Source organism: Mustela lutreola, chromosome 5 (genome assembly GCF_030435805.1).
Source record: "Mustela lutreola isolate mMusLut2 chromosome 5, mMusLut2.pri, whole genome shotgun sequence".
NCBI lineage: Eukaryota > Metazoa > Chordata > Mammalia > Carnivora > Mustelidae > Mustela > Mustela lutreola.
The window spans coordinates 109,534,082-109,559,378 of NC_081294.1; the positions used below are offsets into that span (position 1 = coordinate 109,534,082).

The window sequence follows — 25,297 nt, forward strand, 5'->3', positions numbered from 1 at the left end:
GATCAGCCAATGGACACACACACACACACACACACACACACACACACACACACAAATGCTTTTTTTCCCTTTAAATTCATTAGTCATAATGATAACCTAATGATAGTCAACATAATGATAGTCAAATAATAAACTTGGCCACTCCAATAAGTTATTTTTTCTATAGAGATTATAAACTTCTTTAGGCTGAGGAGCAATTCTTAACTTTTGAATAATGCTTGAATGCCTGAGGTCTAAAACAGTACACATTAACAGTGCTCAGTAAATGCTTGCGGGGTTGAACAAAGAGAATAGAAATGAAATTGAGGGCAGTCTGTTTGTGATAAGTATTTGCTGAGTCTTATAGATATCCTTCTCTTCTTTTTTCTTGATGAGCTATTGCAAATATTTGATGTCCTTTGAATTGCAGGGTTAAAATGGGATATTTTTTGACAAAAGCCTAAAGTCCCTGGCGTTCAACTTGTCCTGCAGTTCTTTTTGCTGAAAAAACTAAAATGGAATCCCTGCCTGTTACTTCTGTGTCTTGTTCTGATAGTTATACTGAAGTTCTCACTATGTAGAACTTCCTTTGTTTGCTGTCTTGCTTCGCACCTTTGCTCACCCAAGACATTAATGATGCTGGGGTGGTTTTGGGTGCCATCCATAGTGCTTTCATCAAATTTCTTGTCTCTGGGTCCCATTGTACTCTGATTAAATACATGGAAGGTGGTACTTGCTGAAAAGAAATAGTAACTGCAAAAGTTTTGCCACTTAAGAAAACCTCTGCGTTTTTCTCTGCCCTACCGCAAAGATGGTAAGATCTCTACCACTTCCTTGTGTTCAGAAACCAAATCCTTCAGTTCATCTTGGTTCAGTGAGACAAATGCTTTGTAAAAAGTGACCTATATTTCTCGGGCTGTGGGAGGGGAAGAAAACAGTTTGAGAAAGTGACTGAGGAGGAGAGTAAGGTCGACACTGTCTCGGTTCAATTCAGTTGAACTGCTTCATTTATGGCTTGAACTTTTTCTTTATAAAAACGATGGCATTTTTGATACTCTGCTCCAGACAGCTTTCCCGGGGGCGGGTGCAGATGTGCTGAGCCATTTGGCTGCCGTGTGGACCGACTCAGAGAACCTCTCTTCTCCCTGATGAAGTCATCTCCTCTGGGTAGCCCAGCCTTTCCCATCACTCCATGTTGGAACTTGGCTTTCCCTTGCATAGTTCCGTCGTGATGTAGATGGTCTTCCAGTTAAGTTCTGGAATAATCTGCCCAACCATGAACAGGACATTTACAGCAAAGAAGAAAAAAAAAAGACTTTTATTGAAAGAAACATTTTACTGTAACATTCTGATTTGGGGGTTGGGGAGCAAAGTCTCACTCTGGAAAAATCAACTTTTTTGTGGCTTTCTGAAGATATTTGTCTGTGTTTAATTTCTCTGAGTAATTTATATACGCCAGGATAAAGAATAATGAGATTGTCACCCTCACTTTGCCTTTTGTAGAGTTTCCTTTATTTTTTAAGGAAGGCAACAAAGACCGCATATTATTTCTGCATTTCCTAGAAAACAAAGAGGGTTTAAAGTGTTGGATAAAGTATCTCTCCCTAACATGTAAAAAAGAAAAAGAAGAGAAACGAAAAAAAAAAAAAGAAGAAGAAGAAAAAAAATCAATGAAGCAATTTTAGAAGTTGGCTTCCTTTTTCTAGGCACTGTGGAATTAATTAAAGGTACATTTTTTTAATGACATGTTTTTTTCACCATCCACAGAGGATATTTGCTTCATTGTGCCTAGGATCAGTCAGATCAGGGACTTGAAATGCGAACCTGTTTTCTGAATGTGGGTGGGACTGGAACCTTAGGACAGCAAAAGATGATACCACGTCTAAGAATACTTCACCTGATCACTAAAAAAGGAGAAGACTTGAAATGTGATCCTAAAGCTCAGAAGGAGGTTCAGATGAAGATAATGAAATTCCCTGGACACCCACCTGCCAGCTACACCTTTCTTGTCCAGTCATTGGCTGACTGCCCCTGACTCCTGCCAAGTTCTTGAAGACAAGATCAAGTCAACGAAGCAAGGCACACAGCTTCTGGCTTCTGGTTTCTTGTAGACACCAGCACTAGGAATGAAGATCTTGCTTTATTGATACCTGGGACGATGGAGTTCACATAAAGGGGGACGCATAGAATGAGATTTTAATTACTGTTTGATTCAGACTTGAGTGTAATAGGCAAAATTGTTTTGGTTATAGAAGATACAAAAATATATTTTCCCATTCAAAAACTTGTGATAATTTTTCAAACATGAGAGAATCAGAAATAATGCTCTGGGGACGCCTGAGTGGTTTAGTTGGTTGGACGACTGCCTTCGGCTCAGGTCATGATCCCGGAGTCCTGGGATCGAGTCCCACATCGGGCTCCCAGCTCCATGGGGAGTCTGCTTCTCCCTTTGATTTCTCCTCGCTCATGCTCTCTCTCACTACCTCTCTCTCAATAAATAAATAAAAATCTTTAAAAAAAAAAAGAAATAATGCTCTGTCATTGACTTTGTCTTCATAAAGAGACAGGGAGAGAGGGAGCGAGAGAGTAGGAGAAAGAGAGAGAGAGGGAGACACAGAGAGAGGGAGAAGCCCTCAAGGACAATTAGATAGAAATAATACATAGGCAGAGTCTGCTCTGAATGTACCTTTATTCTTTCCTTTTTATTTCCTATTATAGATAACTAGAGAGGAAAATCTGCTTTAGAGAACACAAGTTGATATTGGGAATGTCATTTCATTTTAGTTATTGGACAACCTGCAGAAGTGTTTAATTTTCTAAATAATGTTATAAGCCAAAGCAAAGAAAAGGCATGCGGTATAAAGTTGTTCAAAATTGTCCATGTTCTGACAAGAGAACTCTTCCTGAGAAAGTGCCTTTGCCCTATAGAACGGCTCTGTCAAGAGTTGTCATGTCCGTGGACATTATAAGGAACTATAAACATTAAAGGTCCAGAGAAACACATTTGGCAAGATAAAAGAAACTATCTCAGGATGTAAGTAGTCTCTGACCCTAATTTTTCATCATGTTTCATCATGTAAAGTTGGCATTATCTACAGGGACTATTAAATATTAACATTTCCTTAAAAATGGGTATTAATCTGCTATTAGTTGCTTTCTTCTGCCTTAGGTCTCCTTTACAGAAATGCTTTACTTAACTGTATTATGAAGGGAGAGCTGTGTAATGGAAAGATAATTAGCTTTTCGGATTGGCAGATGTACCACTTAGAAAGTGGCCACAGGAGAGACATTTAAACTCTTTGGAATTCAACTAGGTTTACTCAAATTTAAGAATGAGAACAGTAATACATACTTTGAGGTATTTCAGAGAAAGGTCTATCCTAATGTCTGGAGTGTAAATTTCAATAAGGATTTTTCTCCTTTTTTGAATGACATGATCTTGATTATAAAGTCACTATGAGGAGTGCTGGAAAGACCACTGGACCTGGAGTCAAGAGTTGTGTTCTGGTAACAGCTTTGCTATTAATTGTGTGACTTTAGGAAAAATCACTTTCTGAGCTTTAGTTTGCTCATCTGCTAAAAATAAAGGTTGAAATCTTATTCTATTCTGTGACTCTGTTATTCTAAATATTTAATGAAATAGAACTTCAATATTAAGAATGGTGGTATAATAACAATAGTAAGAATAAACAAATCATTGTAAAACTAACAAAAAAATTGATCCCCAAATCCTGCAATTAATAGTTATCTTAGTCACTGTAGTGAGCTGATAAATAAATGCGTAAAAAGAAATGGAAAACACACATTTTGAGGACAGAAATTCTCCCAACAACACTTCTACCTGTTTACCACTTAAAATCTAGCATCATGAAAAATGCATACAACTTGCGAAAGAAACTTAGAAAAGAAACATTATAAATGTGCGTGCACAGAAGTCTAAGCTGCTACAAGTTTTAAAGTATGAATCTAAGGCCAACTCGCTCAAAGAAATTCAGAGTGGAACTGGACTTTTTTCTTTAATCATCACTGTGTATTTGATAGAATTTTCTAAGTAGAGACTTCAGAGAGGAAAACCGTGAGGATACTTCCATGTTTGTGTAGAAAGAAAAATTTGCTATCCACTCCAGCATCCCCCATGTCGAAACTGAGGTGCACCTTGGACTTATTTTGTTCCCATTGTATAAACTCATACTTGACTTCAAAGAAAAGGAAAATACAAAGTCCCTCTTTTCTAAGAGGCAGAAATCCTTTGTGTTAACTGGTTGACCCTTTGCTCTCTAAGGTCCTTTAGGAAACCTTTTGTAACACAATGCAGGGGACTCTTCCTTGTGTTGATGTTGTTTACATAGTTGGTCAGCCTGGCTGAAAACAAAAATCACAAAAACTCAAGAAAGACTGTGGTCCCATTTCCTGACCACAAAGGGGAGGATTGGTACATCCAGGGAGTCTCTGTTACTCAGAAAAATTATTAAATATTCTACCATAAGGGACACTTTAAAAAACGGAGGGAAAGAAAGAAGGAAGAAAGCAAAATCTAGACTTCTGTACGTTTGTGGCAGAGTTAGAGAATCTGTTTAAATCCAACAGGGGATTTGCTTGGGGGAATTTCCTGTTCAAGCCTTTATTACCAGGGTCTTTGCAAATTGCGCTATGACGTTGGGCTCCCCTTTGGGCAGTTCCCGGGTAAGGCCGTTCTTACACTTTCTCTCAAGGTCTTAGAAGGATCTCCTTTTCTCAGTGTCTCTTTCAGGTTGGCAGGCGGCGCAAGCCTGACACTTCCCTCAGATGGGACAGGCAGGTTCTGTGGCCGCATAAACAAGCTGTAACCAAGTTCTCTCCTGATTTTACAGAGTTTCATTCGCTCCCAAGAGCTGAGGGGGCTCAGTCGTCTAGTGTTGGCCTGCCCCACAAGAGCCTGGGGGCTCCTTTCCCGAATCCCAGAACTGGCAGCACAGGGGGCGGGGAAGTGGGGGTGGGGAGGGGTGGGAGGGCAGTGGTTTCCGTGCGCTCAGCGCGATGTTACTTAGTGAGTCGCTGAATGGGGAGCGCTGCTGTCCCCAAGCCGATTGGTACTTCTTGTCAGGAAGAAACGCCGAGAGGTGGGAGTGCCTGAGGAGGGAGGCAGGCGGTCCCTACCGCAGGCGCGGGGAGCTGCCTTTCCGCCCCTCTGCCTGCTATCCAAGCCTTGGCTTTTAGGAGTGGCTGAAGCTGCCGAGCGCTTCAGGAGCCTGTGAATGAACCCTCCTCCTCTTCCTCCTCCTCCTCCTCGCTGAGTCTCCTCCTCGGTGCTGACGGTACAGTGATATAATGATGATGGGTGTCACAACCCGCATTTGAACTTGCAGGCGAGCTGCCCCGAGCCTTTCTGGGGAAGAACTCCAGGCGGGCGGGAGCAACAGCCGCGAACACTAGGTGCTGTGGACAGGCGGTGGGACCGGGATCTGCGGCCAGCCCCGCATCCTCCTGCATCCTTCAGCACCGTCCCGCACCCTCCGTACCCTTCCCCAGGCCACCGAGCTTCCTATGTGACCCGCCCCGGCAACACCGAGCCCATTCGCGCAGCGCTGCGGTGATTTTTTCCCCCAAACTGCAATAAGCCGCCTTTCAAGGTAATCATGTTTCTTTTGTTCCCCCCTTTAAAAAAAAAAAAACAACAACAAAAACGAGCGAGCTTAGAAAAACGAAGTACATTGTAATTGGTAGAAGGCTTTAATTAAGGCAAAGAGATCTAGCTGTAAGGCAAAGTTAAGAAAATCTATGCACTTTAAAAATGCAGGTAACTTTCAGAAGGACGTTTGGGGAGAGGAATACCGAGGGACCGCGGTGATGAAAAAGATCCAGACAAAAGAAGCCCGGAATGGGGTGGGGGTAGAAGGACTAACGGAATTGGGGGAAGGGAGGGAAGAGAATTGTAGAGAAACCTTAGAAAAGTCTTGGGGTCTTGTGCTGGAGAGCTGGAGGGGCCGCTGGCACCTTGAGCTTTTTTGTTAACCTGCTCGAGGCAAAAGTTTGAATGGGGACTCCCGAGACTTGTCCACTTGCAAGTCTCCGAAGCCGCCTTGGTGCGGGCCACCTGGCTCCAGGGACCCTGGTGTGTGGTCAGTGCCCGGCGTTGCTGGAATGCTGCTCCAGGGCAGCTCCTGACAGGACAATCCGGCGACACAGCAGCCCGGGACCTGGGCGGACGTGACCCTCTCTGTCCGCAAGCAGTCTGGAAAGAGGTACGGCCGGGGGATGTGCGGGGTCCCCCGGCTGCGTCTCTTTGGAGACTTGGGGTCTGTCAAGGCCCTCCCTGGTGCCCCTGGGTTCTTTTGTCCTGCTCGCGGAGCACAGGGGCCGGCCGGGAAGGAGCAGGGGATGGGGGTGGGGTTGTTGGATTGCCGCGGCGGTCTGGGAAGAGCCTGGGCGGGAAAAGCTTGCCTTGAACCATCAGCGTTGTGCAAGAATTTTATCTCACCCAGAAGAGCGAAGTGGAGGCTTCCATTCTGGTCTCAACGAGCAAACCAGCGCTCAGAGCGCTCTCCAGACAAAGGTGGCGCGGGGACCCGAATCTGGGGCCTCTAGGACCAGCCTTTTTTCGCCCCGACTACAACCCCTTCTTTTCCTTCCATCTCCCCACCCCCTCCCAGCTCTTCGCTGTAGTTGAGCAACTTTACTGGCTAGTCCCCCAGCCAAGGAGAGCGTGTGTCGGGAGCGCTGGGGGACGCCCTAGGCTGGAGCGTCCCACCACCCTACAGAAGTGTGGGCGCCGCGGGGCGACATCCCCAGTGCATGCGGATTTGGGGGCCACAGGGTTGTCCCGGCATGCTGTCTGTGTCACTGGGCGTGGAGCGGTCTGTGTGTTAGGCTTCGCAGAGCGGGTTAGAAATACAGTGTCACAGCTTAAACTATTTGCTTTCCGATCCAGCTGCGCCCCCAGCAAGTCCTGCTTGTCCCCGGGAGATGCTGCGGGAGGGGGGAGAAACCTACGCAACGCCTGGAGATCTGTCCCACCGTGCGCACACCCACAGACTGAAAGACAGTCTCGCTGTGTCCCGTTTCTCATCTTTGTGTCTCCCTTTTCTGTCTCCATCTTCTGTGCCTCCCTTCCCCTCTCCCAGCCTCTTCTCAGTGTCTCTCTCTCCTGCGTCCCCTCCCCCACGGCTGACAAATGAATGGCTGGTGTGAAATCCCTGCCTCCCGGGTCCGCCGAGGCAGGCTAGGAGGGAGGAGCGAGAGAGGCCGTGAGCTCCCTCGGATCTGCCCCCCAGTAGGCGTGCTTAGGGCTTGCAGAACCCAGATGTCTAGGAATAGGGTGTTTTGTGGCGGCTGTGGGCGCCCCCTGATGGAAAAATGCAGCACAGGTGGAGAAAACCGAGCCCCACCACCCCCCACCAAAAACGAAGAGAGCCACCTTACCGCTATACATTCAAGGGTGAAGACCCTTTAGTCGTTAGTTTTCTATTTCAGACTCTGCGTAAATCTAGGGATTTGGAGGACCCTGAAAGGAGACTTTGTCTTTGCAAAGTGCAGAAGCGCCTGCTCGCGAGTCCTCGCGGATGTGCGCAGAGCTCTGGGCTTGGTGGAGGAACGCACATGGCCAGGGGCGGATCCAAGTTTTGGAAGGCTTGATGTTCTATCTTAGGCATCACTTTAAGAAATATAATACAGAATGCTTTACTTTTGGAAACTTTACTAAGGCCCTTGACCATTTGAGCCCGATACTAGGGCCCGCCCCAGGATATGGCAAAAGAAAGGCCCCTAATCCAAAGTTTAAAGTTAACCCATTTCAAGACACACATCAAATATGGAAATTTAGGGGAAGGAGTGCGCCGGGAGGAAAAAGAAGAGAAGGGAAGGGTAAAGAAAGGTATAGGGGAGGAAGTCTGAGTTACGAAGGAGCGGAGATGGGGCTGATGGACGCCGACAGCCAGGAGAGGACAGGCAGGGTACGTTTTGAAGTTTGAGGCTGAATTTCGAGTCTTGCTTTAAGATATATTTTAATAAGTGACAACAAACGCGACTAAAGCGGCGTGGTAGGATGGAGGGGTAGGGGAGAAACTAGCCCTTTAAAGCGGCTAGATCTTCGGGCCGACCCCCGCTCGCTCCGCAGGCGCGGAGATGGGAACCGCGCCGGGCGCTCCTCGCTGCGCCGGAGTTCTCCAGCCGCCGCCACGTGGGCTGGGGCTTTAGTTCCCGGCCCTAGACGGGTGTGACTTGGGCGCTGAGACAACCGCTCCGCCGAACCGGCAGTCCGCCCAGTCAGAAACTGGCGCGGCGCCTCGGGTCCCCGCCCTGAGGCCAGTGGGGGCGGGGCCTTGCGCTATCGGCGGGGGCGGGGGCGGGGCGGGGCAAGGCTGGGCGGGGCTCACTGGCGGAAGCTCTGCGGTCGCGCCCTCTGCGCTCAGGCTGAGGGCTGCTGCGGGAGCCTCCCGGACTTCTGTCCAAAAGGTGCTAAACACTCTAGCAGTTTGAAAAGAAAAAAAAAATTTTTTTTCTTGCTTCTTGGGAGTGGTAGGAGGAGTTTTGCCCCGCATCAGGGAGGAAGTAAAGATTGACTTCAAGCAAAGTTTTTTTGACAGAAAAATGATACGTGTTTTTTCTGTGTTTCATACATTGACTTTGCAAATACGTTCAAGTAAGTTTAAGGTTTGTTTTTAGTCCATTATAGGGTAGTCACCTCCACACTGTCGTAAAGAGTGCGTCTAGAACGGCAAACAATTGCCATTTGACCGGGCTGATGTAATTCCAACGAGCACCAACATTAAGGGGCTGCGAGTGTAACTCAGGTCCCTGTGCATTAGGACCCTTAGCACGGGTCTGGCGCACAGTGGCAGCTCAGTACACATTTATGAAGTGACGGAGCTAATGACTTGGGGGATCGCTGCACAGTCTGGACGCTGTCACTTAAAGCTGCATTTTAAACCCTCCTGCTTCCTCGCTTTACTTCAGAGAACTGGGTTTTAAGGATCTCTGAGATCTCAAATTCTGATTATCTAACTGATAGGCTTTCCCTTTCTTTCTGTCTCTTTCTAAAAGCTAGGACCTTAATTATTTTAAGTACCGCTTGTCCACTATGCAAAACATATCATGAAAATATTCATGTGAAGTCCTGAAATAGGATGTTGTGAGTCTAATGTAAAAATGGTAAGGCATCAATGGAAGAAAGAACTATATTTCTAAGATGAAATCTGTTTCCAGTCCTGAGAATATGTAACTTGGATATAAGAGCATATCAGGCAGAAGGACTCAGGGACTGACTTCTAGTGCAATCTCTCAGTAAAGGAAAGGAAGATTTCACAATTGTATATGTCTGTCCAAACTAATACGGCAAAGAGTTCCAGTGGATTCCAAAGTGATTGAGCAATTACTCCCTCCAGCAGGAAGTCCACAGTCCTTAATCTCGTGGTGGGAAGAGGGATAAGAATAAGACCATCTAAGGATTTATGTCAGAATTCAAACTTTTATTTTATTTTCCTAGTAGATAAATTAAAAATTACTCCTAAATTGTTTCTTCTTTAAAAAGTGAAGTTTGAAAAGAATCCCCTTAGAGTTAGTTACATGTTTACAAGTGTAGGTTTCCTCTAATTTTTCTCTGTGCTTGCAAACCGGAGAATGTCTCTGAAATTCTAGGATACCTGAGTCGGCATGCTTGTAAATTCTGTTTGCAAAAGACCTAAAAAGCTAACTTAAGGCTGAATATGATTAATGTTAAAAATATAGTCTTTGTTCTTTCTTTCCTCACCTTATTATTATGTGTTAAGTACTTTGTGGTTGATGAATGTTCACTAATTGAGCATCAGAGCCTTTGAGAGCATAAAGATCCACTAAAGCTGTCTTCCAATAGTCATACAACCAAGCTTTTCTTTCCTACTGTAGTAGGACTGACCCAACTTCTCAAGATACATGGGTTCTCTTGAGACGACTCAGTGACAGTAGGCGATTATTCACCACCCACTTAGGGAAACTAGTTAGGACTTAGAAACACTGATTGTTGAGGGTGAGTTGCTCCAGTCTGAGAAAACATGCTGATTGTTGCATAGGTCTGTACTTTACCAGAAAACACAACGCTGGTACTCCCTCTGATTGGCAATCAGAACAAGAGGAAGTAGATGGGCGCCCGGGTGCAGTTGGTTAACCGGCTGCCTTCGGCTCACATCATGATTTAGGGTCCTGGGATCAAGCCCAACATGGGGCTCTCCACTAAGTGGGGCGTCTGCTTCTCTCCCTTCCCCTGCTCTTTCTCTCTCTCTCAAATAAAAACATAAAATCTTTTAAAAAGAATAAAAAATAACAGGAGGAAGTAGAGATAAATGTCTTTTTGTTTGTTTGTCAGAGAGAGAGAGCGCACACACACAGGGGGAGTAGCAGACTGAGGGAGAAGGAGAAGCAGACTCCCTGCTAAGCAAGGAGCCGAATGTGGGACTCCATCCCAGAACCCTGGGATCATGACCTGAGCCAAAAGCAGACACTTAACCAACAGCCACCCAGGTGGCTCTAAAGATAAACATCTTGGTCAAGCTCTGCTTCAATTAGTGAGTTTTTGCCTATTTCCTCTGGTAGCCTAGATTTAGTAAATTACACCCACTCCCCCATACCCCCTATTCATAAATATATATTTATGTGTTTATATATTATTTATATGTATTCTCCAGTGTTTGGATTTTTGTTTGGTTGGTTTGTTTTTTTACTCTGCTATGTTCTTATCATTGAATGTACCAGGGTGGTCAGTGCAAAGTAACTTTGTTGAATGTGTTTGTCTATTATGTTTCCTGCAACTCCTCCTGATAGATCTATGAAATATAAAAGTGTGTGAATGCACATCTGTTTAAATTTATCTCATTTCTTTATCTACATATTTCCTACCTCATTCTTTTAAGAATTCTGAGAGTTGTTTATGTCTATAAAAATGAGATCACATAGCTTATAATAAACACATATATAATGTAACAATATTTTTTATTATTAAATTATTTTTTTATTATTAAATTACTGAGTTGCTATTACCTGTGGTGTGGCGGAAGGCACACTAGACTTGGAATCAAAAGCTTGATGTCAGAATCTATTAAATGCATATACAGTTATACACATCAAAAGTGTGACTATCTGTGGGAAAGCTTTGGCAAATGGAAAACTACAAATAAGTGGTGTTAATATTGTATCCTTGGGACTGATATTGATCTAATTCAATAATCTCAATAAAAACACTTACCTAAATCACATCTTTCCTATGAATCTATAAAGTGAGTTAGATAGGAGCATTTTGCTTTAAGAATTTTCTAGTTTCACTGAACAGGAGATAGAGTCCAGAAATATACTAAAATAGGCATGGAAATACAGTGGAAAAGAAGGGTTATTCAACAAATGATTTGGGAACAACTGATTGGTCGACTCAGAGTAATAGTCAATCTCTACTTCATTTCTTATCCTCATAAAAAGTTAAGATGACCAAAAATGAGATGTAAAGAATGATATTAAAAAAATAACTGGAAGGAGGCACCTGGGTGGCTCAGTCGGTTAAGCTTCCTACTCTTGGTTTTGACTCAGGTCCTGATCTGAGAGTCATGAGATCCAGCTCCATGTGGGGCTCCATCCTGGGTGTGGAGCCTGCTTGAGAGTCTCTCTCTCTCTCTCTCCCTCTCCTTCTGCCCCACTTCCCCCCAGCTTGTACATGTTCTCTCTCTCTCTCTCTAAAAACTGAAATAAAATTTAAAAACAAAAAACTAGAAGAAATGACAGGGCTTTTAAAATAATAAAATAGAAGTTGAGAAACCTTTTCTAAGCAAAAGGTAAAATCCAGGGGCGCCTGGGTGGCTCAGTGGGTTGATCCTCTGCCTTCGGCTCAGGTCATGATCTCAGGGTCCTGGGATCGAGCCCCACATCGGGCTCTCTGCTCAGCAGGGGGCCTGCTTCCTCCTCTCTGCCTCCTCTCTGCCTGTCTCTCTGCCTACTTCTGATCTCTGTCTGTCAAATAAATAGAGAAAATCTTAAAAAAAAAAAAAAAAAGGTAAAATCCAGAAGTCATCCTAGAAGACTGATAAGTATGAGTAAGTAACAGTTAAATTATTTACACAAAACAACACCTTTGGAAAATATCTGCAACATATGAGAGACAAAGAGCTAATAACTCTTTTGATACAACAAGAACTTTTACAGATAAGTAAAGGACCACAACCCACCATCCCCCCCCAAAAAAATCAAATGAGAAATACAGGCAGTTGGCAGAAGAATAAATGTATTTTTAATCATATGAGAAATTGCGTAGTCTCATTTATAATTAAAGAAATAGTAATTTTAAAAAATAGTAATTAAAAAACAATGATATACTGCACTATTTTTTCATTCACAGCACTAAAGATAAATAAGTTTGATGAAGGTTGTGTCAGCCAGGCTGTAGAGAAAGTGGATCTCTTACATACTACTGTGGCAATAAAATAGGGTCATCTTCTTCTTCTTCTTTTTTTTTTTAAGATTTTATTTATTTATTTGACAGAAAGAGAGGTCACAAGTAGACAGAGAGGCAGGCAGAGAGAGGTGGGAGAAGCAGGCTCCCAGCTGAGCAGAGAGCCCGATGCAGGGCTTGATCGCAGGACCCTGAGACCATGACCCGAGAAGAAGGCAGAGGCTTAACCCACTGAGCCACCCAGGTGCCCCAGGGTCATCTTCTTTATAAAATAATTTGGTAAGAGCTACTAGAAAATTTTAAAAATGCATATACTCTTTGACCCAGCAGTTCTCTTCTAGACATTGTCATATGAGATATTGGTACAAGTGTCACCCAAGACAAATGGACAGAGATGATTTCTAATAGCATAAACGTGAAACCAGCTTAAAGGCTTATCATAGGAGCTGGTGAAATGAAAGATGCTGCATTCATTTAATAGAAAACTATACAGCTGTTAAAAACAACCCAGAAAAACTATATTTCTAAGTTACAGTGTTTATAACATTCATCTTACATAACATACATTACAAACTGTTTATAATATGCATCTTATTATCTAAAAAAATGAGCATATTTTACTGAGTGTCCTGAGCAATGAACAAAACACCAAAGTCTGCTCTCTCACAGCTTATATTATGGTGGGTAAAGAAAGGCAATTCCTAATATTTGTGTGTGTGTGTGTGTGTGTATAAATATATATATATATAAAATGATATGTGCTATGATGAAAATAGAGCATAGCAAAGGGAGTAGAGAATGCCGTTTTCAGAAATCCAGTCACAGGTTAGTGATAAATTCACATGGTGCAATTACTTTTGTGAAGTAAATTTATAGGATTTCCTGCTTAAACCACAATATTCTCTCTGCATTGCACCCAGGAGCAATATGGTAGGCACCTTATATCCACCTTGTGATTGAGGTGTCCTAGACAACTGTTGTCTAGAATAACTAATTTGAAGATTAGAAGACAAAATTGCTATGTTTGTATCCTTAAGTCATCCTTAGCTCAGAGAATATTAAATATCTGTTTACTAGAACCTTGACTCTCTTTCTGCAAGGCAGCCCATCCTTGGCATGACCCTTACCCATTTTGCAGATATTCCTCATGTCTAGGAGTCCTGTTAACCTTGTCTCTTGTGTCTCCCAGGCAATTAAATAGCTTCAGTCGGCTGTGCCTTGATTATTCCATGACTTTCTCCTCTTCTCACTGACTTCACTAGAGTGCATGCTAAATATAGGCACTGGCTTTCATATCTCCTAGGTCTGTCCATGCAGACAGACTTGTTATCACTAGCAGATTATGCTTACAAGACCAACATGGAAGAGGGAAGAATAGAAGTGGGGGTTAGAGTGGTGCTGGAAAAAAAAAGAAAGAGGTTTTAGAAGGTTTCTTATTTAGTAAGATCAAGTGCAAAAGGTAAATAAGAGTGCCTTAACAACCATGAACATGGACACAGCCTTAAGAAAATTAGAGAAATGGGATGAATGCCCATAGACTCCAAGGAAGAGGGCACAGAAATGTAGTTCTAAGGCGATTAAGATGCGTAAAAGCACTCTGACATGTTTATGAAAGAGATAAATGACCATTCTTTAAATCAGGTGCCTGAAGGGAACAGGCATGAAGTAGAAATGGATGAGAAGCTGAGTGGGGCCAATGATGACCTTGAGTGCACAGAGCCAGGGTGAGAGAGCTTGTTCCTTGCCTAGTGCTGATGACTGGCCAGCAAGAATATGGACCTAGAGTTGTTTAATCTGTTTTTTCGAAAAGAGATCCAAGACTTACTGTGAAAATTCCAATTTTTGGATGTTGGATATTTATTAAAATATATTTATGTAAGTATATTTAAGAAATAACTTATCTCTCCCTTGTATTTTTAACGTACCAGCTTCCTTCCCTAGCCTTGTCTTGGGGCAATCTTAAGGCAAGTGATGAGTATACTTGTTATATAGATGAAAGATCATTTTCCTTTCTCCTTAAAAAAAAAAGACGCTTTTATAAGGATGAAGCCTGACACAGAAAGTTAGACTTTGAGTACTGGCCTTGGAGAGGAAATCTGGTTGCAGAAGATCCATTCCTGGGTCAAGGTCACACCTTCTCTGATTCTGTTATGGGATCTAACACCGATGTCCAAATATTGACAAACATCAGATATTACCATGACATGATGAATAGTCAACTGGACTAGTGTAAACGGATTTCACATTCAGTTAGCCTACTTGCCCATATTCATAAGAGATTGTTGGCACTTTGCTTCAAAGCATGTTTCGGAAGAGGAGGTGGAGGCAATGGTTCTGCATTTGGTCTCTAAACCTTCCTCAAGGGTCTACTCTGAAGCTGGCTCTGTGGAAATATTATGGGAATATTACAGGAATTAATAAATTGAATGTGATACTAGCTCTGTTCTCCAATGCCTACTGTTCTACAGAGAAGATAAAACATGTTTTCAAGCAAGGCACACAGCAGTAAGTTATAGGGCAATATATTGTAAGTATAAACGTATCCCCTGCTTTTATAGTGGCAACGCATGTTATAATTTTTAAATCCAACAACTTCAAATACTTTTCTTTTTGCTACTAGTGATATGAAAGCAGGAAGAGAACATCTGTAGAAAATCTGAATTAGTAATTTTAGTAAGAAATATTGAGTACTGAATACAGTGTGTATCCCTGAGCTATATTTCATATGCATTATTTTATCCTCACATTGACTCCAACAGTTAAGTACTACTTTTCACAATTTGAAAGCTACTGAAAATGAGAGAGTTAGTAATTTACCTCCAAACTGCAGAGTATAAGTAAAGGATTCAGAACTTGAATTCAGGTGGAGACTTATATGCTTATAAAATAAAAGTTTCGTGGAAAAAAAAAAAGAAAAAAATTGAGGACAGTTTTTTCTCTAATGACAATAGGAAATTATTGTTTGTGAGTATATTTATAAAAAGACTTCTTAGATTCATTTAATATTCATGAAATGCATTTTCTTTAATAGATTTTTTTATGGTACAACCTGAAATTTCACTTCAGCAACTTTAAACTATAGAATATGTTGAATTGAAGTCTTCTTTTTTTTTCCCCTAAAATACTGTAGTATATACTTCCTACTTGCTGTAGTAGCTTATAAGAAATACAGACATGTAGAAACCAGATTTTCCAGTTAGCGTTTAGTAGTGTCTGCTACATATCCCAGTAATTATATGATGAATAATAAACTTAATTATTAAGGTTAATTATCTGTATCAAGGATTATCAACTGTATGCTTTTCATTGTGAGTTTTCAAATGGCTTATAGATGGAAAACAGATATACAATTTATTAGGTTTAAAAGATGCTCTTTAGGATTTTGCTGTAGAGAGTTTCTAATGCTTATTTCAAGATAAAGACAATCAAATAAAGAAGAATATCAAGGAAAAAGGACTAGCTGTTATAATTATGAAATTGAACTTGAATCCAAATTGGGCTTGGATTCTTATAGCATTTACTTATTTTCAATATAGATTTCCTAAATCATACAGAATTTATGTACTCTCTATGGACAATATTAGGAAGTTATTTAGGACACCATTTCAAATCTGTCAGTTGCAATGCTTTCAGCTACAAGTAACAAAAATCCCTGGTTTTATTGGCTTTAAATAATAAAGGAGTTTATTATTTCATATAAAAAGAAAGTCCAAAGGTACAGTCTACTCTAGGCCTAATGCGTGAGGGCTTAAGCCCTAGCTCTCCTGATTCTTTCTCAGCTTCATCCCTAGAAGCTATCTTACACACTCATGGATACAAGATGGCTACAATAGTAGGAGAAAAAATAGCCTATTGTTTCAGTATTCAATGAAGCAAAGCAACCATCTCTTCCTTTCTTTCTGTTCTTAAGATGAATGTACCTTTCCCAGGAGCATCCCCTCCATCCCTCACACCTGAAATCTCCTCACATCTCATTAGTTAAGACTGCTTCATCTACTCATTCCAAAACCAATCTGGAGAAAGGAATGGGAGCAGTGTGACTGACTTAGGACAATCAAGATCATTCCCTTGGGCTGGGTTTGACTCAGGCTTCTCTAAGTTGTATGGCTGTGAAATACAGGAAAATGGAACGGGAGTTTGTTAGCAAGGAGAAAGAAGAATGGCTACGGGGTAGCCAACCAGCAATGCTTATACAGAAGAGTTCTAAATGTAGCTGAGAAGGGGAAAACCATGGGGATCAAATAATCTATAGTTCTTCTGAGATTGGCTTTTTGTTTTCCAGATGGTCCCCAACATTGGTACTTATCCACCTCATAATTAAAGCTTCATAGAAATTCGAGCTGGAAGGGGCCATCCTGAGACCCAGGCTATTAAATGTCTCCCCCATTAAGTCACACAATAAATTAACGACAAAGCCAGGGCAGAGTTCCTTGACTCTCAGAACAGTATTTTCTTTCTTTTTTCACCCCTAGAACAATTGGAAATGCTTTAAAACTCATGGCAAGCACTGGTCTTTTTGTAATTAACAGCTCCTTATAATACATTTGTTTTGTTTGTTCAGCCTCCAAGAAACTAAATTGAGTCTGTGCTTTAAAAAGCCTGCTGAAGTCCTTATTCCCTGTTTTGATACCATGTGCAGGAGACACCACCATGGTCCTTCCCATCTTACATCTGATACGAATTCCTTTCTTTCAGCATCTCTGCCTATTGCTTCCCCATCTTTTTCTGCTCCATCTGTGACCAGCTTCCTGTTTCTAAATAGACGTTGTGGTCACCCCTCCCACTTTGTGCCAGTTTCTAGCCACTAAGTTACTTGGGCTGTGGTCTCAATTGTTCTTTCTACAGCCTACCCGGTTGTGGCTGTCCCACACATGCCTATTGTTATATGTTCCCAAAGTGGGTTCTGGGGTTATTTTGGTAACAACTGCATTGGGTGAGAGTCAAACTAATAATTAAAGTGTTTGGATGACTTTTCCTATTACAAGTTCTCTCTTGTTTTTACAATCTAAGAGAAGCTGGTTCTTGTACTCTTATTACATACACTGCGCAAATAGCACGTGATTTATGGCCCACCACAAACCTGAATGCTTATGGTTTCCTTTGTGTTTTTCTTCGTTCCTAGGACAAGATGTTGATAAACATAAAAAGCATCTTATGGATATGTTCTACCTTAATAGCAACCCATGCACTACATAAAGGTGAGTGTGATAACAATTTATTTGGTGCTTAGTGAAATAAAAATATAAATACTAAGGCGTTGAATGGCAATATGGGGCCACTAGTATAAAGAATTAATTTTTTATCTATTTAGGGATTTATAGCGCTGAACACTTTCAGCTGAAATATTTATTTTTTATTTAATAAATGGTTTTAAACAAATCAGTCAAAATGAAATACTGAATAGAATGCCAAAGAAGCAAATGGGTTTTCAGAAAATTCCCAGATTACTTTTAGGCTGCAAAAAAGTTCATATGTGGCGTTGGACATATTTTTAAAATCTGTCTTCTTCAATATACTCTAAGACTTTCCTATAAAGAAAAGAAAGCCTATCAAATCCTTAGGAGGCCACAGTTTGAGAAGTCAAACAGACCAAAAAAAAAAAAAAAAAAAAAGAAAAGAAAAGAAAAGAAAAAGACAAAGAGCAGGCTGACAACCAAGTTTTTACCCACACCTGTATTTCTCTTCTCTTCTCTTCTTTTTTCTTTTCTCTCTCTCTCCCTTTTGAAGTAACTGGGTAAGTGCACATTCACTGTTTTTCTCAGCTTTAAATTATATATCTACTTAATGAAGATTCTATAATTCCAAATTCCTGGACTGTAGTCCATGAGAAAAGATACTGCCCTGAGTTTCAATGATTTGCTCCTCTCCAGACAGCTTCCAGTTCCTTCTCACACTTATTCTATGCTTCAGACTCTCTGAACTAATTTGCAATTCCATGCATAGACTTTCATACTCAGTAGTTGTTGCTTCTCCCCCCCCATTTGTTTGTTTGCTTTAATTAACATGTAATGTATTATTAGCCCCAGGGGTACAGGTCTGTGAATCATCAGGCTTACACACTTAACAGCACTCACCATAGACTCCCTGGTTTTTGACATGTAATTCCTTCTCTTGTTCTCTACAGTTCCTCTTCAATTCATTCTTCAAGACTCAAAACTTAAGTATCATTTTATCTATCTATCCATCTGTTCATTCATCAATGCATTCTCCTACCCATTCCTATGTCTACTTGCTAACAATATTGTTTGATTACTTTCTATGTGCCAGCTTACATTATGGGTATCTGGGGATATACCAGTGGACAAGCCATTTTTGTCCTGGATTTCATTAAACTCAGTCTCCTAGTTATATGATGCAGGCAATAAAGAAGGAAACTAATAATCCAGGTACTTTCAGACTGAGGAAAATAAAGCTGAATGATATGATAAAGGATGGCCTGGGGACGCCTGGGTGGCTCAGTTGGTTGGACGACTGCCTTTGGCTCAGGTCATGATCCCGGAGTCCCGTGATCGAGTCCCGCATCGGGTTCCCAGCTCCATGGGGAGTCTGCTTCTCTCTCTGACCTTCTCCTCACTCATGTTCTCTCTCACTGTCTCTCTCTCAAATAAATAAATAAAATCTTAAAAAAAAAAAAAGAATGGCCTGGGTTGGGGGAAGGTGAGAAGACCTCTTTGGAGAAAGTAACATTTAAACCGAGATATGAATGACCACGATGGCTGTCAGAGTTTGGGCTCCACCAACCTATGAACAGCCAGACACTGTCTTCTTCAGTGTTTTCGGGAAGTAAAGGTGAAGGTCACAGGCAGGGAAGAATAATAGCATCCAGTGACAAGGGAGAACACAGAAAGGAAATATGGAAAATGGAGTTGGTTTAGTTGGGTAATAACAGAATAGGAATAACAGAGAAAAGAGTGGGAGAACTTTGAGGGACACTTAAAATAGTTTAGATCTTCTGCTTAAAACAAAGCAAGAACTCACACAAACAATGGGGAAAATCCCAAAACACGTGTGATATAGCTCCTTGATAGTATTTTAAAATAATAATAATAATAATAATAACTAGCAGTATTGAATAATTTCTACATGTCAGGCCTTCTTCTGAGTTTTTTACATAGTTAATTTATTGAATCTTAACTTTCCAATAAGACAGACGCTTCTCTTCTCCCCATTTGGCAGATGAGGAAACTGTACTATCAAAAGGTTTAGAGGCATAGCTAATATAGAAGTTCACACAGCAGTTTAGTTATGAAGCCTGGAGTTGAACCTGGGCAGGCTCCATAGTCCATGCTCTTAACCACTGTATTATACTTTATGCCAAGATTCAAGTTCTTTGCACATCTAATAGAATGGAATTGTTCCCTTGATACTATATTCCAGGATGATAATGATCTTAGTAACATCTTAAAGAAGAACTTAGTGCAGTTAATAGTATATTTTATTTTTATTTAATTTTGTTAAGTGCCTTAAAAACTGTTTTGGAGGGAACCTGGGTGTCTCAGTGGGTTAAAGCCTTTGCCTTCCGCTCAGGTTATGATCTCAGGGTCCTGGGATCAAGCCCTGCATCAGGGCTCTCTATTCAGCAGGGAGCCTGCTTTCCCCTCTGTCTCTGCCTGCCTCTCTGCCTACTTGTGATCTCTCTGTCAAATAAATAAATAAAATCTTAAAAAAAAACTGTTTGGGGACAAGTTATATATAGATTAGTAAGATGACAAAGAAATGCATGACAGCAATGACTATTATAAATTAGAAATATGTGAGTGATTTCTATCAAATTCAATAAATAAAATACTGTATTGATTACTTTAGATTTATTTGTATCCTATGAAAGGTTTTATAGGCCAGTCATCTTGAAGTTAAATTTCAATCTTTAATAGTAGAGATTATTTTTTTCTTAAAGTCCATAGTATCTCCATATTGTCCTGCAATTTTCAAAATGACATATCCCCACCTGAATCCTCAGTGCTGTGTTGACAACTATATCATTTCTGATGCATGTCTCTATTGAGATGTGTGTTGTCAATACATTTACTAACACACTAGGTGTTAGACACATGTCATTTTGTTAATTAAGAAATATTATTTCACTCCATCTGGAGGCTACTATTAACTTGTTCATCATATTTTCATGAAGTAGGATTGCTTGTGTATTGACATAATTTCTATTGTTATTGCCAACACATTGTCTAGCCAATTAGTACGAACTGGAAGATGAAGGGGAAGAGGAAAGAAAGAGGTATGGATTCCTGTAAGAATAAAAGAAAAGAAAGAATACCTTGACTGCAATTTAATACTATCACATGCAAAAAAAAAAAATTGTTCTTTCTTTCTTTTTTTTTTTGCATGTGATAGTATTAAATTGCAGTCAAGGTATTCTTTCCTATTAAAAGTTTAAGGGTTTAAACGGAAAGACATTGTGCAGAATAATATTTTACATGCATTGGATGAACAGACCAAAATTTCCCCCCAGGATATAATTGAGAGGTAATGTTTCACTGCAAAGTGATTGCAGCTGGATTTGTCATTATGATGAAAGCCTTTGGTTCAAACACTGAACCAAATGAGGGTCCTTCAAGTGTTAGACTTCCTCCTGCTCCAGTCTACTGAAGTACATTTTTAAAATTTTCACTTCCTCTTTGGATTTTATTTTCATTTCCTCTAAGGTAATGTGGCAGTTATCTTAAATGTTTTTCCTCTTCTGACCTGTAGACATAAATTTGCCTTTCAACTGCTTTTCCTGACATTGGTCCAGTCTTTGAAACCTGCGTTGCTGATTTAGTCTCTTGCCCTTGATTGCTTGCTTTCCTATACACACACGCCTTATTCTGTCACTTTTTCTGTTCCTGTTGAACACCAAGTTACAAATACTTCAAAATAAATGCTGTATTTTTAGTACATAAAGATGAGCATTATGAATCCCTGTCTTTGTTGTAAAACATTATTAAAATTATATACTATTCTTTATATATAAAATCATCCTAATTACCTCACATATTGAAGGTATAACCAACCAAGGCAAGGGTTTCTTATCCATTCACTTATTTATAAATTTTTTGAAGATTATTTATTTATTTATTTGACAGAGAAAGACATAGTGAGAGAGGGAACACAAGCAGGTGGTGGGAGAGGGAAACGCACACTTCTGCTGAGCAGAGAGCCTGATGTGGGGCTCCATCCCAGGACCCTGGGATCATGACCTGAGCCAAAGGCAAATGCCTAACAACTGAGCCACCCAGGTCCCTCCATTCACTTATTTAATAGACTCAGCTGAGTTTTCTAGGACTGTTAATTTGGTATTTTCTCTTTCTTCTAGTCAAAGTGCAAGAAAGCCCACCTGTCAAAGGCTCCCTTTCTGGAAAAGTCAACCTACCTTGTCATTTTTCAACCCTGCCTACCTTACCACCCGGTTACAACACCTCCAGTGAATTTCTCAGAATCAAGTGGTCTAAGATCGAATTGGACAAGAATGGGAAAGATCTGAAGGAGACTACTGTTCTTGTAGCCCAAAACGGGAATATCAAGATTGGTCAAGGCTATAAAGGAAGAGTGTCAGTGCCCACACATTCCGAGGTAGTGGGTGATGCCTCACTCACCATGGTCAAACTGCGTGCCAGTGATGCGGGTCTGTACCGCTGTGACGTCATGTATGGGATTGAAGACACACAAGACACAGTGTCGTTGGCGGTGGATGGTAAGGCTTTCCAGATCTGGAAGACAGTAGTGTAACATGATACCTGGTTCAGAAGTATTGTAAAACAGTACCCAAAGTAACTATAGTTCAGGGTTTGGACAAGTGCAAAAAACATCAGTCATTTAAATAGTTCATGCCTTTCACCAAAAATGAGCTGTTATTTCTATAAGGGTCAAGGAAGGTGACTTTTTGCACAGCAACTTCACTGACTCAGTAACAGTCAAGTGCAGTATCATGGGAATAATGAATACCTGAAGACAAGATAAATAGCTTAAGAATTATTACTTCATTACTGAGACCTAACAATGATGACTTTTTAAGACCATAAAGGCTGATCTACAGTTTAATTTTTACAATAGGTGTGTATGTACATTTACACACACACATGCACACACTACCTTTTCTCCTTTTTTCTCGGTGTCCTAGCATGATTATTAAAACCTTTGGGTTTGTTTTTAAGAAATATAAATTCCATCTTATGTTGAAGAAATGAGGCACTTAATAAGTATCATGGTACTTTTCACAGTGCCTTAGAAAGACGAAGACTTAATAAACATTTGAATTGGAACAAAATAAAATTCAGTGAATTTTTACAAAGGGTAATACACTAGCTGTTATACATTAAGTCTTAAGATGAAGCATTTTCATTTTAGCCCCTTTGCAGTGGTGGTTTATATGTCATTTGAATTTAAGTTAGGAGACAAAGCAAAGAAAAATTGCTTTAATTGGGTACACACATAATACCATAGCTCTTGGAAACAGAATATTTTGGCAAGTTATTAAGCAAAATTCTAATATCCAGACATGATGGAACAGATTTTTCTTCCATTCCTCCATTTCCCTATAAAATATTTACCTTTCAGAAACATATACAAAGGGTTTTATTAAAACTTTCTTGTGTAGCCAAAAGGAAATACTTTGAATTTCAGATGCAATGAATTAATTTTCTGCACATCCTTTTATGTTCAGATTCTGTTACTCTCTCCTACCAATCTAGGAGATTTTATGTTGTCCACGCATCCACAAAATATCCTGGGCTCTTCATTCTTTTAACCTTTTTATTATTTATTTCAGTTAGCCTAGGACTGTTTTGTTCTACTGATATTTTTCTATTTCTGTGTGTCTGTGTTTATATGTGTGTATATTACCTTTGTATCTTGTATAAGCATATAGATTATTAATAAATTATAAATATATAAAGTAGTGGTAGATACACACTATATATAAATATATATATATATATATATATATATATATATGTTTTTTAAATCCCGAACAGGAGTTTAACAACTTCTTACTATTTTCATCATTAAAGAATTAGCAATGGATTTGCCCCTTGCCCCTCTGAAACAATGAAAATCCTCCACTTAATCTCCTTAGCCCCATGAGGTCTTTAATTATCCCTACAATTGCAGATATTTATACCAACTGATACTCACTGCCCTGCTCTTAGAGGCCCCTCTGTGCCCCCTTACTGCCAGTGTTCAGTGGACATGGAAGATTTTTAATTACCAAGAGGACTGTTTGAAGCTTTGATCAACATAAGACTAATTTAAAACCATTCAAATTCTTACTTAAGCCCTAGAGATCATTATAAACTATATCTCATACTTACCAGATAGCACGATTTTAGAGTAGTTCTATAGAGGTATGAATTTTCTGAAAGGCATCTGATGAATTTTTCATTGCAGTATTGGAAATGGGAAAATGAATGTTAATTGTCAGTGCCTCTACTTGGTGACCATGCAGGTCTTTTTTGTGTTGACACTTACCAGAGGTGCTTTTCTGTGATGTGGCTAGTCTGTCCCACTGCGTCATTTTATTGGCACAAACCTGTCTTGGGAGAAGAAAACAATCTACTGATGAGCATGTGGAAGACAGTCTTATAAGCTAGAAGTCAGGCTGTGGGATATAGACTGTTGTTATCCCCAGGGAATCACTAGGAAAAAAAGAGAGTGGAAGGTATCTTGGGAACCAAATTCATACTGCATAATAAAATAAAAGTGGTCCTAGGCAATATAATCTTAAAAAAAAAAAAAAGATAGGTAGATAGATTGATTGACTGATTTGAGGTGGGGGGGAACTAAGGGAGAAGGAGAGAATCCTACGCAGACTTGCACTGAGGATAGAACCTGGCACCAGACTCAGTCTCACAACCCTGAGATCATGACCTCAGCTGAAGCGAAGAGTCAGTCACTCAATCGACTGAGCCACCCAGGTGCCCCGGCAATATAATTCTTAATAAAGTCTCATCCATAAGACCCAGTTGCCCCAATTTCTATTTTCCAGTGACTTCCCAGTTACTTTACCTTGACTCACTTTGAAGTCTTGTAGAAATGAGTCACCATATTTACTCCAGTTAAAAATAGAGATGCTCCTGTTGAAATGGAGGGAGAGGACCAAAGCTACACCCCTCCCCCGAATCACACCTCAGCTGCTCTTCCCTTAGCTCTTTGACAATTCCTTGAGCCCTAAAGTACTGTTCAAGAACCACTAGATTACAGCAATTCCCAACACACAGCAAAGTGGAATTTGAGGCAAGTACCAAAATGTCTAGCTTCAACTCAGGGGAGTTTTGGGAACTTTACTTCAGTCCTTTGAGATAAAAATCATACATTTTAGGGATGCCTGGGTGGCTTAGTGGGCTAAAGCCTCTGCCTTCAGCTTAGGTCATGATCCCAGGGTCCTAGGATCGAGTCCTCCATCAGGCTCTTTGCTCAGTGGGGAGCCTGCTTCCCCCTCTCTCTCTCTCTGCCTGCCTCTCTGCCCACTTGTGATCGCTGTCTGTCAAATAAATAACTAGAATCTTTTAAAAATATATACATTTTTATTTGTCTTAGTATAAACTCTCAGTTATGCTAGCCAGATGGTAAGTATGATGAACATTGGGTAGTGGTCAGTAGACGATCCAGCATTTTTAAAGTCTTTACATAATTTGACTTTCATATCAGGTAACATAAGCAATATCTGTTACACTTTATAGTGGGGGGAGATTAACTCAATACATGGTTAAGGAACAAATTAGGGACACGAATAAGCCTTCCCACTCATACACATTCCGGTGTCTTTTCCTTCTCAGTACATTGTTTCTGGAAGTAAATATCTCAATGTTTTATGTTTCGAGGAAGTGTGTTGGTGAATGTTCCACATGCCTCTCTTGAGTTGGCCCAGCGTAAAATCATGAATTAGGGCAAGTTGATCCTGTGGCCCCCTTGACTCTTTGTATCTCCTGCAGTACTGACTCCCTT

At 40.6% G+C, this 25,297-nt stretch overlaps 1 protein-coding gene across 5 annotated transcripts in view; it reads left to right on the forward strand.

Annotated features, from left to right (window-relative positions):
* The first annotated feature begins 5,020 nt into the window (after nt 1–5,020).
* VCAN (versican) overlaps nt 5,021–25,297 on the forward strand; it is a 109,654-nt gene continuing 89,377 nt past the window's right edge. Inside the window, exons 1-3 of one of the 5 annotated variants that reach the window (XM_059175410.1) lie at nt 5,021–5,588; nt 17,484–17,559; nt 21,672–22,049. In XM_059175410.1, coding sequence (XP_059031393.1) covers nt 17,490–17,559; nt 21,672–22,049 — 448 coding nt within the window. In that variant the 5' untranslated portion in view covers nt 5,021–5,588; nt 17,484–17,489. Of the gene's footprint in view, nt 5,589–5,642; nt 6,201–17,483; nt 17,560–21,671; nt 22,050–25,297 lie in introns of those variants that run through there. The other 4 variants (XM_059175413.1, XM_059175412.1, XM_059175415.1 and 1 more) reach the window with 4 other exon arrangements.